We start from the raw sequence: 19,759 nt of genomic DNA on the forward strand, positions 1-19,759 counted from the left end.
GACAGGTGACAAGAATAACTGAGTTTTCTATCCTGAGGAAGCGGTACCATTTAGTAAGCTAGAGAATAAGAGAGGAGTAGATTTCTGAGAAAGATAGTACCTTTGGTTTTTTGTTTTTATAAATTTATTTATTTTTGGCTGTGTTGGGTCTTTGTTGCTGTGCATGGGCTTTCTCTAGTTGCAGCGAGGGGGGGCTACTCTTCCTTGCGGTGCGCGGGCTTCTCAATGCAGTAGCTTCTCTTGTTGCAGAGCAGGGGCTCTAGGCACGCAGGCTCCAACAGTTGTGGCACACGGGCTCAGTAGTTGTGGCTTGCGGGCTCTAGAGCACAGGCTCAGTAGTTGCGGTGCACGGGCTTTGTTGCTCCACAGCATGTGGGACCTTCCTGGACCAGGGCTCGAACCCGTGTCCCCTGTGTTGGCAGGTGGATTCTTAACCACTGCACCACCAGGAAAGTTCCTACCTTTGGTTTTATAAATGCTAAGGATGAGCTGTCTCTGAGATATCCAAGTACATTATAGTGAATTGGTAGTTGCAAGGTCAAGACATAAACGTGCATATGATCAGCATAATGATAGCTATTTTCAACATAACGGTAACAAAACAGGTTCTCACGAATTCTCCATTTTCAGGTCTTGTGTCCACATACTTATGGCTCACTGACAAACCATGCCCATTTTTTAACAACAAAATGGTTCCTATTGGGAAGTTAGTAATAACTGTTGCTCATCCCTGCCAATCTCTGCCAATCCCTGCCTTCCCACTGGAGAGGTAGAGAACCTATGTAAGATCATTTCCTGTATAAGCCCAATTTTAAAAAAAGACTGCTAAACGTAACACAAAGCTATTACTCTGGCCTTCAAAGTCCTTACAGGTACCAAAATTTCCTGATTTGCGAAGTCCACACAGAAACTAAAGCCTTATATCAGGCACCACTGACACCACACAAAGGATTTACTATGTGTAGCAGGTGGTATCTCTTTTTAGCACATTCTCCAGAAGCATTCATCCAGGCGAATACCATCACGTTGCATCAGAGTGGGAAAGTACATGACACTGTTTCACATGTCAGTTTCACAGTGGTAAAGCTTGATACAGCAAATCCTTGAGCCCCAGGAACTCCTCCCTGCACACTGCCTATCATTGCAGACACCTGGCATTTACTTTTATCCAATATCTGATGTCCTAGCCCACTGAACAAATGAGTAAGCCAGCACTGCAAAAAGGTAACTATCCTAAAGGACTCTTAAGTTTAATAAAGGCCACCAATAGCAACACACACACACACACACACACACACACACACACACACAGCATGACAGGTGCTGTAGCTACTTCTTCACTCCTACAGTCCATTCTTTACCTCTACTGACTGTTCACAGCCTCAAAGAAATAAAGACATTTCAAGAAATATGAGGCCAATTACCTTGAGTTGTAATAGGTATTAGAAAAGCTTAACTTTCTGGGTAACTAGAGACATAAACACTATTTACATTGAGCTCCTAAGTGTAGGGTCTAGGTATTGGTGCTAAAATTCACAAACAAATAAACAAAAAATCCTATGTGAAAGGAATTGCCAAGAGGAGGTCCCCTCCACAGAGCCAGGCGAGGGAAGTCGTTCAGAGCTGTTTCGATTGCGAAAAAGCAAAATACAATATTCCTATGGCTTGGGTAAACAAATATAAATAGCTTTAGAACTTCATTTTCTTTCAAAGTTTTTTCCACAGATATGTACACTGTCAACAAACTTATCAGCTCCTCTAGGTCTGGTATTCTAGACTAGATTTTTTTAATGCATTAAAAAATACCCAGATGAGTTTAAATATGAAATAGCTTTCTAAAAATGAAAACAATTTAATTTCGGGAAGCTACATCTAAAATAAATGGTATGAGCCAGGCCAAAAGAACTTTCATAACCAATCTTGCCCCAACAAAGCCCTTATCATTGCAGGCCTGGATGTTCTCATTCCCCATATCGGAATTTAGTTGCTTTCTTCTCTAATGTGACCAAAGCCAACCATGAATATCCTGTGGCTCTTCTAAGGAACGCTATTGTTCTTTTAACTTGGTTTAGGATCTTAACTAATTTGTTTTTCTGAAGCATTTACAGTTTCTAACAGGTAATTATGGACTTAATTATTATAAGAATAATAAAAAACAACTACCATTTTTTCAAAGTCTGCTAGTAATAGGCATTGCACTAAATGCTTTAACAATAACAAATAGTTGAGCGCTTAATTGAAGGCACTATGCCATACACTTTACATGCATAATCTTTTACAAATAAAGTGAGGTACCTGAGGCGACTGTGGACAAACTGTCAACACTCCTGTCTAAGGCCAATACCCCACATGTACCTAGATGGCCTCCATTTTTGCTTACTCAAGAATATTCCAGCAGTTGTTCTCTCCTCTCCTGCATCAACTTCTCCTTCACTACTGGATAATTTCACTGACATACAAATAAGATGTAATATCTCCTATTTATGTTTTAAAAAGAGGGAGGGACTTCTTTGGTGGCGCAGTGGTTAAGAATCCGCCCGCCTGCCAATGCAGGGGACACAGGTTCGATCCCTGGTCCGGGAAGATCCCACATGCCATGAAGCAACTAAGCCCATGTCCCACAACTAATGAGCCTGCGCGCTAGAGCCCGCGAACCACAACTACTGAAGCCCACAAGCCACAACTACTGAGCCTGCAAGCCACAACTACTGAAGCCCGCATGCCGAGAGCCCATGCTCTGCAACAAGAGAAGCCATCGCAATGAGAAGCCCACGCGCAGCAACGAAGACCCAACGCAGCCAAAAATAAATATAAAAAAATGTATAAAATAGAGGGAAAAAATACTCAACTCTATAACCTTTCCAGGTGTCACCTGATTTCTAAAATCCTCTTTTCAGCAAATCACTTTGAAACAATAGTATAGACTCACTACCTTCTCTCCAAATTATCAGAAGAGGAACATGAGTAATTCATTGAAACTCTATATACCCTTCACTTACCTTTAACAACTGTTAACATTTTGTTACGTTTGCTTTTTTCTCTCCATTCTCTTTCCCTCTCATTCTCTCCCTCTCTTGCTCTAACACACACACACACATACACACACTTATTTTTTGTTAACTGAACCATTTGAAAGTCAGTTGTAAACATCATAATACCTCCTCTCAAATACTTCCACAATTAATGTTCTTGGTCTAAGAATAAGGAACAACCACCACACAATTTTCACACTAAGGAAGTTTAACACTGGCACATTTTCACCTAACGAAAGTCCACATTCAAATTTCCTCAACTGTCCCAATAATGTCCTTCAACTATTTTTTAAAATCCAGGATCCAACCAAAAATTAATCAAGAATTACATTTATTCACCAAGTCTCTTTTCTCCAATACTCTAGAGCATATCCTTAGTGTTTGCTTGTTTGTGGTCTTTTACAACTTCAACATTTTTGAAGAGTTCAGGCCAGTACTTCTACAGATTATCCCCTCAATTTGAACTTCCCTGACTGTTTCCTCATTCATTAGATTGAGGTTAAATATTTTTTAACACAAATAACACATAGGTAATACTGCCTCCTATTCTGTCTTGAGCCCATTCAAATCAAGCTTTGGACCCATCTCTGATTAATGTCACTTGCCAAGGTCACCAATTTGGTCTTCCCTATTACTAACCCAAAGATCAATTCTTAGTTGGTCATCTTACATAGCCTTGACACACTTTCTTCTTGTGTCTTTGGAAACACCGAACACTTTCTCTTGGTTTTGTTGCAACCTCACTCAGACGGTCCTTCTCAGTCTTCTTTACTAATGGATTCTCCTTATCTCTTAAGTAAATATGAAGTGCCCCAGGGCTCAGTCCTTAGATAACTTTTCTATCTAGATTCACTCACTCACCAGGTCAGTGCTTCTCAAACTGGCTGTGGTGACAGGCCAAGTGAAATTTCCATCCATTCACAAACCATTGCAAAATACAATAAATATGAAATAACAGAAAAATGATCAAATGCCTGAAGGTCACAACAATGTCAAATTGCTTACTCTAAATTTCTGTACTTATTAACTCCTGGCAAACTGGTAACAAACAGTTCATGGATCATCACCAGTCAGCTGACCACACTTAAGTAGCATTTCGTAGTTTATCTCAGCCAATCACATAGCTTAAATATCATCTATATGCTGTCAATCCCTAAATGTATATCTCCAGATCATATCACACCCTTGATCCCAGGATTCATATATGCAATTGCTTTATCAACACTCCTTCTTGGATGTCAAGCAAGCACCAAAGTTCTGATTCCTCCAACAACCCTTATCCTGCCCCTCCCAAGAGCAAAAATAACAACAACAAAAAAAACCCTGCTCCACTCACAATATTCTCTACTTGCTCAGTAAATGGCAACCATATCCATCTACCTACTCAGCCCTAAAACCTTACCATCACCCTCAATTCCTCTCTTTCTCTCATATACCAAAATTAATAACTATCAACAAATACTGTCAGCTCTCTTTTCAAAATACATCCAGAATCCAATTACTTCTCACCACCTAAGCTGCTACCACCCTGTCTAAGCAATCATCACCTTGACTGAATTTTGTAATTGTTTCCTCACTTACTTTGCAGCTTTCACTCCTACTCTCCCTACAGTCTGAGCAACCAGTGACCTTGCTAAAACCTAAGACAAGAAAAGTTCTTTCAACAAATGGTGCTGGGACAACAGCTATGCACATTCAAAGGAATGAAATCGGACCCTTACCGATATCACATATAAAAAATATACTACATATAAAAATAATACCACATATAAAAATTAACTAATAAGGAATCAAAGACCTAAAGTAAGAGCTAAAAACATAAAACCCTTAAAAGGAAACAGAAGTAAATCATCATAACCTCATTCTAACTGTTTTCTTAGATTCTGTATTTGTCTATTTGGCATCCATTAATTGCTAGCCAAACTAACAGCCAAACTTATTCATATCTCCTCTGTAATTTTGCAAATAGTGTTGCAAAATTGCTATTACAAACTCTCCAATCAATCCTGAGTCCACACTCCCAACCACCTTCTTTATCAAACTCGTAGACATCAAGCCATTATTTCATCTGCCCTATATCACTCAGGGCCAAGTACCAAACAACTAAAGACCAGACCTCTAGCCCTGAACCCGCCAACATTATTCAAAGTAGCCAGTCCTATATTGTTTACCCTGCCCTGCTCTGCCTTTCCTGTGGAAACCCCAATAAAGGCTCTCTGGCTTCCCCTTGCAACTTTCTGCCTCCTGACCAAACCTGGTGCTTTCCCCACGTGGCCCTGCATGGCATGGCATGCCCCTTCTCTTGAGGAAACTATAATAAATTCTTCTTTCAATAGCACTAGCCACTTTGTGTCATCAATCAGCTACCTTCATAAATTAAAGCACAGGAACAAATCAGATCTTAAATTAGGCAATGGTTTCTTAGATATGATATGATATCAAAAGCCCAACCAATGAAAAAGCAGGTAAACTGGACTTCATCAAAATTACAAACTTTTGTGCATCAATGGGCACTATCAAGAAAGTAAAACAACAACCCACAGAATAGAAAATATTTGCAAACCAAGTGTCTGATAAGGGTCTAGTATACAGGATATATAAAGTACTCTTACAGGGACTTCCCTGGCGGTCCAGTTGTTAAGAATCCGTGCTTCCACTGCAGGGGGTGCGGGTTCGATTTCTGGTGGGGGAACTAAGATCCCATATGCCACATGGCGTGGCCATAAATAAATAAACAAATAAATAAATAAAGTACTCTTACAATTAAACAATAAAAAGACAACTCACATTTTAAAATGGGCAAAGGATTTGAATAAACATTTCTCCAAAGAAGATATGCAAAGAGCCAACAAGTACACAAAAAGATGCTCAACATCATTGGTCATTAGGGAAATGCAAATCAAAACCACAATGAGAAACAAATTCAGCAAAGCTGGAGAATACAAAACCAACCAGTAAAAATCAGTTGCATCTACACACTAACAATGAACAATCTAAAAAAGAATTTAAGAAATAATTCCATTTATAATAGCATCACAAATAATAAAATATTTAGGAATAAATTTAACTAAGGAAGTGAAAACCTGTACACTGAAAACTACAAAACATTTCTGAAAGAAATTAAATAGAAAAACATCCCGTGCTCATGGATTGGAAGACTTAATATTGTCAAGTTTGACAATATCACCCAAATCAATCTACAAATTCCATGCAATCCATATCAAAATCCCAACAATTTTTTTTATAGCAGAAATAGAGAAACATCCTAACATTCATATGGAATCACAAGGAACCCTGAATAGCCAAAACAATCTTGAAGAACAAAGTTGGTTCTTGATTTCACACTTCTTGACTTCAAAACTTATTACAAAGCTACAGTAATTAAAACAGTGGGGTACTAGCACAGGACAGAAATACACACCACAGAATAGAATAGAGAGCCCCCAAATAAATCTTCACATGTATGGTCAAAAACTTGACAAGGGTGCCAACACCATTCAATGGGTTAAGGACAGTCTTTTCAACAAATGGTCCTGAGAATACTAGATACTCATATGCAAAACAATGAGTTAGACACTTACTTTACATCATAAAGAAAAATTAACTCAAAAGTGATCAAAGGCCTAATTATGAGAGCTAAAACTCTTAGAAGAAAACACACGGAGGAAATCTTTATGACACTGGATCTGGCAATGATTTCTTGGATATGACACCAAAAGCTCAAGCAACAAAAGATAGAATAGATAAATTGAACTTCATCAAAATAAAAACTTTTGTGCATCAAGGACACTATCAAGAAAGTGAAAACACAATCCAAAAAATGGAAGAAAATATATACAAATCATATACTTGATAAGAGCTGAATATCTAGAATATAGAGAGAATTCTTACAACTCAACAACAAAAATAAACAGACCAATTAAAAAATGGACAAAGAACTTGATTTCTCCAGAGAAGGTTTACAAATGAACAATAATCATACGAAAAGATGCTCAACATCACTAGTAATTAGGAAAATGCAAAATAAAACCACAATGAGACACCATTTCATACATATTAAGATGGCTTTTTTTTAATTAACATATAATTGATTTACAATATTGTGTTAGTTTCAGCATAGTGATTCAGTATTTTTGCAGATTATACTCCATTATGGGTTATTACAAGATAATAGGAATAATTCCCTGTGTTATACAGTAAATTCTCATTGCTTATCTGTTTTATATATAGTAGTTTGTACCTGTTAATCCCGTACCCCTAATTTGTTCCTCCCCACTTCCCTCTCCCCTGTGGTAACCACAAGTTTGTTTTCTATGCCTGTGAATCTGTCTCTGTTTTGTATATACAATCATTTGTATTATTTTTAGATTTCACATATAAGTGATATCATATAGTATTTGTCTTTCTCCTGTCTGTCTTATTTCACTAAGCATAATATTCTCTAGGTCTATCCATGTTGATGCATATGGAAGAATTTCATTCTTTTTATGGCTGAGTAATATTCCATTATGCACACATACATATATGTATTTCTATATATAACATCTTCTTTATCCATTCATCTGTTGATGGACACTTGGGTTGCTTCCATATCTTAGCTATTGCAAATAGTGTTGCAATGAACATTGGGGTGCATGTATATTTTCTAATAAGTGTTGTTATTTTTTCCAGATATACACCCAGGAGTGGAATTGCTGGATCATATGGTAGTTCTATTTTTAGTGTTGGGGGGGGACTCTCCATACTGTTTTCCACAGTGGCTGCACCAATTTACATTCCTACCAACAGTGTACGAGGGTTCCCATTTCTCCACATCCTCTCCAACACTTGCTATCTGTAGACTTTTTGATGATAGCCATTCTGACAGATGTGAGGTGATATCTCACTGTGGTTTTGATTTGCATTTCTCTAATAATTAGTGGTATTGAGCATCTTTTCATGTGAAGATGGCTATTCTTTTAAAAATGGAAAATAACAAGTGTTAGCTAGGATGCAGAGAAACTGGAACCCTGGTGTATTCTGGTGTATTGCCGGCAGGAGTAAGAAATGGTGCAGCTGGTATGGAAAGCAGTATGGTGTTTCCTCAAAAAGCTAAAGAACTGTCATATGATCCAACAATTCCACTTCTAGGTATCTACCCAAAATAACTGAAAGCAAGGACTCAAATAGGTACTTGTACATCCATGTTCAGAGCAGCATTACTCACAATGTCCATTGATGGATAATGGATAAACAAAATATGGTACATACATACAGTGGAATATTATTTAGCCTTGAAAAGGAATGAAGTACTGACATATGCTAAAACATGGATGAATCTTGAAAAAGTTATGCTGAGTGAAAAAAACCAGACACAAGAAGCCACATTTTATATAATTCCATTTATATGTAATGTTCAGATCAGGCAAATCTATTAAGACAGATGTAGATTAGGGGGACTTCCCTGGCAGTCCAGTGGTTAAGACTTCACCTTCCAATGCAGGGGGTGAGGGTTCGATCCCTGGTTGGGGAGCTAAGATCCCACATGCCTCACGGCCAAAAAAACAAAACATAAAACAGAAGCAATGTTGTAACAGATTCAATAAAGACTTTAAAAATGGTCCACATCAAAAAAAAAGACAAATGTAATTAGTGGTTACCAGGGGCTAGAGGGAGTGTAGAATAGGGGAGTGATTGCAAAGGAGTAGGGGGTTTCTTTTTGGGTGATGAAAATGTTCTAATTGAAAGTAGTAATAATGATTGTAAGACCTTATGAATATGTTAAAAAACAGTGAATTGTGTATTCTTAAATGGTGATTATACAGTATGTGAATCATATTTCAGTAAAATAAATTGCCCTTCCCCCAAAACTCTGACAGAGCACATCATTTCTCTGCTTAAAACTACCCACTGACTTTCTGTCCCAATTAGTATAAAATGCAAAGTCCTTTCTGTGGCCCACAAGGCATTACAAAATCCAGCTCCTGCCTCATGTTCTTCTACACCCTCCCACCCCAACACCATTGTTCACTTAGCAACAGCCACTCCAGCCTCCTTTCTATTTGCCAAGCATGTTCCCACCTCAGGACCTTGGCACATGCTGTATCCCTACCTGGGATGCTCTTGCCCAGTATATACATCAACATCACTCATTCCAGACTCCTGTTCTCTACTCAAACATCAAAGTAATGAGAAAATTCCTAGAAAACATGATTTAGAATTTCAACCCCTGGGCTTCCCTGGTGGCACAGTGGTTAAGAATCCGCCTGCCAATGCAGGGGACACGGGTTGGAGCCCTGGTCCAGGAAGATCTCACATGCCGCGGAGCAACTAAGACCGTGCACCACAACTACTGAGCCTGCACTAGAGCCTGCGAGCCACAACTACTGAGCCCACGTGCCACAACTACTGAAGCCTGCGTGCCTAGAGCCCGTGCTCCACCACAAGAGAAGCCACTGCAATGAGAAGCCCACGCACCGCAATAAAGAGTAGCCACCGCTCGCCGCAACTATAGAAAGCCCGCGAGCAGCAACAAAGATAAATAAATTAATCAACGCAGCCAAAAATAAATTAATTAGTTAAAAACAAAAAATTTCAACCCCTGCCCCACAAAAACACATACCCTCATATCTCTTTATCTGGTTTTATTTTTCTTCATAGCACTCAATACCATGACATATCATACATGCTTTTGTCTGTCCGTCTCTCTGTCTGCTAAAACCTACTGTATCTCCAGTATTTAGAACAGTGCCTGCACATAACAAGAACTGAATAAATACAGTATGATAGATGCATGGATGGATGGATGAATTTGAACAAATGAATGAATAAATGGAAGCAAAAAGACAAACAGAAATGCAGTAACTTGTTTTATGAAAAAATACGTAGTAAATGGTAGGGCAGAGACTCAACCTAGGTCTGCCTGACTCTCAAGCCCAGGCTCTTTACTTCTATGCTATAATTCCATTTACTAATTTGGAGACATTGGAGGAATTACTTGTTGGGTGGAAGTGCATTTTGTATAATGACAAGATATCACATACATCTCGAAATCCATTTTTTAGTTCCTGTCCATTTTCATGCAACTACCAAATTACATGGAAAAGCATAACAACTGACAGCCTCCAAAATGACTGAACTTCATTTAATTTTATATTGCTCAGCTATTTTAACATTATGCTAATTAAATGAATCTGACTCCCTCTCTAAAGACAAGAACACCAAACCAGCTGCAAACTCCAAATCTCTCTGCACCCATAATGTATACTAGTGAGAACATGCCAAAGGAAATGGGCCTTTATACCTGGTGGGCATACAGTAGGTTCTGCTCTTGCAAGAGCCATTCTGGGGCAGAAGCAAACAGGGATCTAAGTACAATACCCCTCTCCTTCTGACCAAGACTCAGAGGACAATTATAATAACTTTTAACTTTCCAGACTAGGCTACAAGGACAAGAAATAATGGGCTAAGTGGTAAGTCACTCGTTTTATTAACATCAGTTTCTCCACACTTACTACAAATGTTTAAGTATTGATTAAACTTATTCAAAACACCTTACGCTTTGTGGTTCTTAATTTCCTGTCTTCTCTACTTCAGATGCTAAGCCATGTTCTGCCTCCTACTGCATACTCCCTGCGAAGACTTGCCCAGCTCTCTGAAGAAGAGGTACCATGGAGTTTCAATTATTTGGGGAGATGACTAAGCACAGAGATCAGGTAAGCCCAGGTAAGCCAGCCCCCTCATTTTACAAGTGAGGCATTTCAAGCCCAGAAATGATAGTTCCTGTTGAAACCACATATAACTTGTTAGTGGCAAAGCCTAGGTTAGTATCTATGTTTCCAAGATTCCTTCCAGAATAAAACCCTTTCTACTCTAATACTAAAGATAAAAAATATATACTTTTCAGGTTTACTTTACTCTAAGTTTTCAAAATAGAGGAATGTGTCTAATTGAATCTTATAACCTCAGAACTTAGATCAGTGCCCAACACACAGTAGGTATTAGTATGTATTTACTAAGTGATCAATTGTTTAAATGGGAGTTACTTTATTAAAAAGTATTTCTGGCGAACTCCCTGGAGGTCCAGTGGTTAAGGACTGGGTGCTTTCACTGCTGGGGCCGGGGTTCAATCCCTGGTCGGGGAAATAAGATCCCGCAAGCCACGCAGTGCAGCCAAAAAAAAAAAAGTACTTCTGATCTTTATTAACTAAATATTTAAAGGCAGTTAGAATACGCCTAACTTTAACTACAATAAATAACCAAGAAATTCCTCTAGTTTAAAACTAAATTGATCCTGGGACTTCCCTGGTGGTCCAGTAGTTAAGAATCCGCCTTCCAATGTAGGAGACACAGGATCGATCCCTGGCTGGGGAACTAAGACCCCACATGCCGCGAGGCAACTAAGCCCACACGCTCTAGAGCCCGCGCCGCAACTAAGACCCGACGCGGCCAAATAAATAAAGATTAAAATTTATAAAAAAGAAAAAATTCAATCAATAATAAAAAAAACTAAATTGATCCAAAAATTTCTCCAGTTTCAAATAAAAATATTTTCACAGGATATCCTTCCTTCTCAGCAAACTCTATTCATTAGAGGCACACATTCCTAGAAGAAGCTACCTGCCTCAGGACTTAATTCATTTCACCTAACCTTAAGCAAAGGCAAATCTCAGAGAACTTCAGGGAACCAAAAGAAAAAAGAAAAAAATGACAGAAATAATAGGAAAGTGACCAAGTACAAATATTTGCTGAATGTGATGCTGAAAAGCCACTCTCCTTCAGTTATGTATACCTACTCAGTGTATCATTCCATTAAGAGTCCTGGTAGCGCCCTTGCCCAATTTTTAGAAGACTCAGGACACTTGAGAACCTAGAATTGAGATCCACTGCTAGAAATTAATTTAAAGACAGAAATGTGACTCTTAAATAATGAAATATATCCAAATGTAACCTAATATATTTACAAGAATTCTGAAACTAACACACCTTAGACTAAAACTAAAAAATGAAGCACTATCACATGTATTAAGTGATCTTTCTAATACCTATATATATATAAAACAGGTATCATCATGGTTTATCATTTTATAGATAAGGCAACTGAGGAGATGAAGCTATTCCTCTACATTACAAAGCCAATTAAGTGACATAGCCAAGACTGAACCCTAGGAGTTTGCTGACTCATAACTCCAGTCTCTTTATATCAAAGCACAGTGAGCTTTCATAAAGCAGCCCAAAGGACTTTACAAGAATCTCAGAGGACAATTTAATCATTGGAGCATTTTACAAAACAAAATCCCAGGATGACAGTAACAGAAACACCATGTGTTTCACACATTTTTAAATGCATATGATACATACATAAAGTATACTTAATAAATAAATAGGAATACTGTCGTCCTCTCTGTAGCCATGTCTCATACATGTCTGTGAGAGACTTTTCAAAGCCATCGTTTTAACACAGCCCTATTCCTTTCGTGTTTCCCAAATCTGGCTCCTTAGCAAAATCACAGTGGCTGTGCTCGCAGGTACAAAAGTACAGGCTCCCAGGCCCCGACGTGGAGATTTTAAACAAGCTCAGAATCTGCATTTTAACTGCTTCTATTATTTAAATGTTTGTTTTTAATCTGAAAAATAAGCATTCTAGATGATTCTGATTAGCCAAATATGCAGTACTACCCCAACAGAAGTCTTAGAGAAAAAGCAAGCCAAGAAAGCCTATGAAATTGAAATCCAGAGACAAAGATTTTTTTTTTTTTGCAGTACACGGGCCTCTTACTGTCGTGGCCTCTCCCATTGCGGAGCACAGGCTCCGGACGCGCAGGCTCAGCGGCCATGGCTCACGGGCCCAGCCGCTCCACGGCATGTGGGATCTTCCCGGACCGGGACACGAACCCATGTCCCCTGCATTGGCAGGTGGACTCTCAACCACTGCGCCACCAGGGAAGCCCCAGAGACAAAGATTATTAACGAATTTCCCCAGCCCTGAAGCCAGAAGAGAACAAAAAGGTAAACGACAGCCCTATTCCAACCGTGAACCCAAACGTAGCTTTTTTTGCCCCAACTTGTTGACCTCTCCCTAGTACCATGCTATGGGACAGATGTAGATGCTAAGAGTTTCAAGTTTAACATTCTAAAAAAGCTTGACTCTACTAAAACTCAGTAAAGCCCAAAACACAAGCATAAGACTGTGATGGGTATTTAAGTGGCAGCTTTCCCCCAGACCCTAGGCCAAAATTGACACAGAGAAGAGGATCTGGGGTGGGGAGTGATGAGGGAGAGGGGAGGAGCTGACCTAGTGAGAGAAGTTGGCTGGTCCACTGGTTTCACTGGCCCAGACAGGAGTCCACAGAAAAAAACACTCATGAATGAGAGTCCTCTGAGTGATACTGAGAACAGTCCCCAGGAGGGATTCCTAAGCAGGATATCATAATCATAATCATAATCATCATCTACTTACAAGCTGCCTCTTCTTGGAAGGCTCAACTCCTTCTGAAAAGCAAAACACAAACATAAGTTAGAGAGAAATAAGGACCCATCTGAGTCCTACAGGTCTGTACTAAATGTCCTAGAAGATTTATAGCATCATATTAATAATGGCAAAAACTCAATATTTCTAAATAATAACCTTTTTCTTTGTCTCTCAAATTTTAGTGAAATAATAAGCAGTCTGGTTAACTATCTATCATCTCCTCATTCTTCCTTCCCAAAAGGAATGTCTCACGGAATACTTGCAGCACTTTCACCACTAGATGGAACCAACTGGCCAATGAAGATTCCAGGTATTCACTGGGCCAGCCATCAATGGCTGATGAATTGTAAAGGACTCATATCATTAGAGTCAGTGATATGAAAGGAATGAAATGGAATATTTTAATTATAAAATATTTTTGACAAATAAATAATAATTTATTATTATTATAATAAATTATAATAAATAATTTATTATGATGATAATAATATCACAAAGAGATGACTACACACAACACTGACATGAGAAATAACCCTTGCAATAGCAGATGGGCCCCTGTGACTTGCTTTCTAAATTTATCAAGTCCCACCTCCCACTAGTCTCCACTTAACAACTATTCTTAATTTTTTGTTTATCTTTTCCATAAGTGTCTTTATTTTTATTACATATATCCGTAAATTATTAGTATTGTTTTACACATTTTTAAATTATATACTTAAAACACTGTATATACTCATCTGCTGACATCAATCTACATTATAATTAGGAGATTCACCCATGTGAATATATTTCACTTTAGTTCATATATCTACAGTACAGTAGTCCAGTCTATAGATTTTTATAGTACTTATTTATCCATTCTCCAGTAAATGGAAATTTAATTTTCTTCCCATGTTTTTCTTCTCCATCAAAACAATGCTCCTATAAACATGCTGTAGTACTTGCTTCCTCATGCACATGTATAAAAAGTTTCTTGGAAGTATACACTTAGATGTGGCATGAACTAAGTCAGAAACTGCATCAGAAATTGCTCCCAAAATGACTGTACCAATTTACCTTTCCCCTCCAACATTTCCTAAGAGTTCTCCTTTCCAGACCTGTCTCCCAAACTCCTGACACTTATAATCAATTGCCTTCTCAACATTTCAAATCCAAAGTGTCCAAAACTGAATGTGTTCTCTCCACCAAAACGGACTCCAACCATAGCCTTTCCCCATCTCAGATGACGGTAATTCTATTCTTCCTGTTGTTCAGACCAAAACCCTGGACATCTGGACTCTTGTTTTTAACACACCCCACATCCCATCCAACAGGAATTCTTAATGGCTTTAAATTTAAAATACAGCCAGAATACAACCATTTTCCACTATCTCCAAAGACTTACATGCTTACAATCTCTTAACCAAAAACCTTGGATTTAGTCATGTTTTAGAAATCAGAATTGGGGGTGGGTAATTAAAGTAATAGTAAGATATATATATATATATATAAAAAAATATATATATATATAGTAATAGTAATATATATATATACACACACACATACATATATATATAATATATAACACCCTCAACAAAGACTAGGTCACCAACAAAATACATCAAAAACATTAAGATTTCTCCAGTGAAGTGTACGACAGCCACAATAAATGTGATAAAAACTCTAGTCTCAGTTCAGTTTTGTCACCAGAAGAGTTCAAATTAGGTCAGGTTTTACTGCTAAATGAGTTACAGAATCTCTTGGGTTTTGCTATTACGATCTAAGCCACCATGGTCTCTCCCCAGCCTCACAACTGTCTCCAACTGGTATCCCATTCCTGCTTCTATCCTTAACCCACATGGTCTATTCTTAACAGAGTGATCCTTTTAAAGGTCAGTAAGATCACAACACTCCTACTCAAAATCCTGGAATGGCTCCCCATTTCATTCAAGAATAAAAGTCAAGACCTAAATGGGTGACCCACCACCCTTCCCCAGTATCTCTCTGACCTCCTCTCTCCCATGCACACTTGCACATTTTGATCCAGCCACACTGGACTTTACTGTTTGTCAAACACATTCGGTATTCTTCTGCCTTAAAGCCTTGTGCTAATCTGTGCACTCTGCCTAGAATGCTCCTCTTCCCCAAATATTTCCTTGGCTACCCCCTACAGCTTTCAAATCTCTTGGCTCAATTTTTACCTGAGTTCTTAATGAAACCTACTACCCTGATAGCTCTATATAACATTACAACGTATTTTCCACCCCATCACACTCTTACTCCACTCTGCTTTTATAACCAATACACTTTCCATACACTTACCACTTCTAACGTACTACGTAATTTACTTGTTTATAATGTTTATTGTTCATTTTCTGTCTTTCCCCACTAAAATCTAAGCTCCATGAGTGCTGGGATCTTAGTCTGTTTTATTTAGTAATGTACCTCAACAACTTAGAACAGTAACTGGCAAGTAGTAGATGCTCAAAAATTTGTTGAACAAATGATTTCACATACTCGCCAATACCTGGCATTTGTTAGACTGTTTAATTTTTGTCAACCTAATGGCTGTGATCATATCACAGTATGGGTTTAATTGCCATTTCCCATAATTACTAGTGAAGCTAAACAGTGTTTTATATGTTTATTGGCCATTAGGGTTTCCTCAACTGTGAATTGCCTATTTACAATCGTCCCTCAGTATCAGCGGGGGATTGGTTTCAGAATCCTGGCAGATACTAATACCTGCAGATGTTCAAGTCCCTTAGATAAAACAGCACCATACAGTACAGTTGGCCCTCCATATCTGCAGCTGGGGAGCCTGCCAAGATGCAGGGTCAAGTGTATATCCCTGGCCTATTTTTCTATTAGGTTTTCTATCTTTTTTCTTATTGAGTATAGGTATTTACCTAATATATTCTGGATACTAATTATTTGTGGATTATATTCACTGAAAATGTTCTCTCAGTCTTTTGACTTTTTTTTAATGGAGCCACCAAAGAATTTAATTTTTATATCATCAAATCTATTATTCTCCTTTATATTATCTATTTTTACATATAAGAAATACATCCCTAAGACTCCTCGCTCCCAATGCAGAGAACCCAGGTTCAATCCCTGGTCGGGGAACTAGATCCCGCACACATGCCGCAACTAAGAGCTCGCGTGCCTCAACTAAGACCCAGAGCAGCCTAAATAAATAAATAAATATTAAGAAATACATCCCTGACACACAGAGACATGAATACATTTACTTATATTTTCTTCTAAAAGATTATAGGTTTACTTTTCACACTAAGTTTGTGAATATACCTGGAACTTATTTTTGCATATTGTGGGAGATAGGAATCCCATTATATTTTTTTCTATAGGAGTGATCAATTATACCAAGCCATTTATTAAATGATATGCAATATCAGTTCTGTCATATATTAAGTTTCCATGTACACAGGGGTGTCTTTCTTGACTATATTCTATTCCACTGAGCTGTCAGCCCCTGTGCCTATACCATGCTGTTTAATTGGTATAGCTTGACAATAAATCTTGATATTTGTAAGGCAAGTCCACTCACATTGTTATTAGTCCTCAAAATTATGGGAGTTATTCTTGGGACTCTGCTCTTCCATATAAATTTTAGGATCAAGTTGTAGATTAAAACTTGACACTGCGCTCAATCTAGAGGATAACTGACACATTTATAATACAGACAACTGCTATATAAGAACATGGTAAATCTCTCCATTTATTTAGGTCTTCTTTAATATGTTTTAATAAAGTTTGATACATTTTCACATAAAGGTTATACAAATCTTTTGTTATATTTATTTCTAGATAGCTTACATTTTCTTGTTGCCATTATAGTGTATTTTTTAACTAAATCAAGAGTTGTATTTCATTACACCAGTAACACCATTTTCTTCCCAATACAACATGAAAATTTTCAAACACAGGAAACAGAAAAGTTAAAAGATTTGTACAGTGAACATCCATATACACACCCACAACCCAGACTGTACAACTGTTAACATTTTGTGATATTTTCTTTGTCACATATTTAGCCATCTATCCACCCATTTGGGTTTTTAAAAATATTTACTTATTTATTTATTTATTTTGGCTGCGCTGGGTCTTAGCTGCAGCACGCGGGATATTCGCTGCAGCACGCAGACTCCTGGTAGCGGCATGCAGACTTCTTAGTTGCGGCATGCGAACTCTTGGTTGCAGCATGCATGCGGAATCTAGTTCCCCGACCAGGGATCGAACCCGGGCCCTCTGCATTGGGAACAAGGAGTCTTTTTTTTTTTTGGCTGCATTGGGTCTTCACTGCTGTACATGGGCTTTCTCTAGTTGCAGCGAGCGGGGTCTACTCTTTGTTGTGGTGCGTGGGCTTCTCATTGCAATGGCTTTTCTTGCTGAGGAGCATGGGCTCTAGGGTGTGCGGGCTTCCGTAGTTGTGGTGCACAGGCTTCAGTAGTTGTGGTTCATGGGCTCTAGAGTACAGGCTCAGTAGTTGTGGCGCACAGGCTTAGTTGTTCTGCGGTATGTGGGATCTTCCCAGACCAGGGCTCAAACCCATGTCCCCTGCAGCGGCAGGCGGATTCTTAACCACTGCACCACCAGGGAAGTCCCTGTTTTTTTTCTGTTGTTGTTATTTTGTTTTTGGGTTTTTTTTAATGCATCTCAAAGTAGACTGTGGACATCAGTACACATTTCAGTATGTATATCATTAAGTAGAATTCAGTATTTGTTTACAACTTTTTCATGTTCGGTTTTTTTTTTTTTTAAGGTAAACGCTGAACTGCACAAACCTTAGGTGTACCAATGAATAAGTATGATAAATGTATATGCTTATAACCTAAATCCCTATCAAAATACAGAATATTTCCATCAATTCAGAAAGTTTCATCATGTCCTTTCTTGGTAAATTCCCAACAAACCACTATTCCCTTGCCCCAAGCAAATACTATTCCCATATTTTCACCATAGATTTTCTTTCACCAGAGCTTCGTATCAATGGAATTATACAAATATGAACCTCTTTATATAACCCCTTCTTTCACTCAGTATAGTGTTTCAGAAATTCATCCATGTGGTTGTATATAACAGTACCAATATCCAATCATATTAATATACCACAGTTTATTAATCCTTTCTCCTACTAATGGACATTTGAGTTATATCCAGTTTTGAGCTATTAGCATTCCTGTACAAGTCTTTTTAATAGGCCTATGTCTCATTTGTCTTGAGTAAATAAGAGTGTAATTGCTGGGCTATAGGATAGATGTATGTTTAGTTTTATAAGAAACTACCAGATCTTTTTCTAAAGTGATTATACCATGTTACACTTCCATTAACAATGTATGAGAGTTTCAATTGCTCCACATTCTAGCTAATATAGGTTACCCTCAATAATATAAGAATTGCTCTACATTCATGCCAAGATATGATATCAGTATTTTAAATTTCAGCCATTCTTGTGAGTGTGTAGCGGTATCTCACTGTGGATTTGCATTTTCCTGATGAATAATGATGTTGAGCATCTTGTAATGTGCTTATTAGCCATCAGTACATACTCTTGTATGAATTACCTTAAAATATTTTGCCCCTTTTATAACTGGACTATTTATCTTTTTATTATTGAGTTGTAAGCGTTCTTCATATATTCTAGATGCAAGTCCTTTATTAGATATTTTGATGAGTATTTTCTCCCAGCCTGTGGCTTGCCTAGTGAAGTTATATGTGGTGTCTTCTTTTTTTTTTTTTTTTGCCATGCCACACGGTTTGTGGGATCTTGGTTCCCCGACCAGGGAACAAACCCATGCCCCCTGCACTGGAAGCGTGGAGTCCTAGCCACTGGATCACAAGGGAATTCCCATAAGTGGCATCTTTTTTTTCTTTTTGAAAAAGACAGATGTTTCTTGTCCTCATGGAGCTTACAGTCTAACGGGAAGAAAGACAGTAACTGAGTCATCACACACATAACTAAAGTAGTTACAAGTTGGGTTCAGTGCTCAAGCAGAGAATAACAGGGGCAAGAGAAGTTGACTTCATTCTTATCAAAATGACACACGCATCTGGTTAAAAAAAACCACACAAACACTATAGAACAACTTCGAATATAGCGAACAATCCTTTCATCCTCTCTCCTCAACCTTCAGTTCCACGAGGCTACTTTTAACCTTTCTCTTTTAATTCTTCTGCTGATTGACCTCTATTTCTCTAGATAATATGCTTCTGTCCTCTTTTTTTTTTAATTTTAGAATTTTATTTATTTTTTTATACAGCAGGTTCTTATTAG

General features: G+C 38.1%; 1 protein-coding gene across 10 annotated transcripts in view; it reads right to left on the reverse strand.

Annotated features, from left to right (window-relative positions):
* The window catches only part of MAST2 (microtubule associated serine/threonine kinase 2), a 201,344-nt gene that overhangs the window by 106,763 nt on the left and 74,822 nt on the right, over window positions 1-19,759 (reverse strand). For 9 of the 10 annotated variants that reach the window (XM_033416477.2, XM_033416476.2, XM_004285754.3 and 6 more), the window contains one exon: window positions 13,471-13,502. In XM_033416477.2, coding sequence (XP_033272368.1) covers window positions 13,471-13,502 — 32 coding nt within the window. The remainder of the gene's footprint in view (window positions 1-13,470; window positions 13,503-19,759) is intronic. The other variant, XM_033416471.2, reaches the window with a different exon arrangement.

The sequence above is a fragment of the Orcinus orca genome, chromosome 1 (assembly GCF_937001465.1).
Source record: "Orcinus orca chromosome 1, mOrcOrc1.1, whole genome shotgun sequence".
In the NCBI taxonomy this organism is placed as follows: domain Eukaryota; kingdom Metazoa; phylum Chordata; class Mammalia; order Artiodactyla; family Delphinidae; genus Orcinus; species Orcinus orca.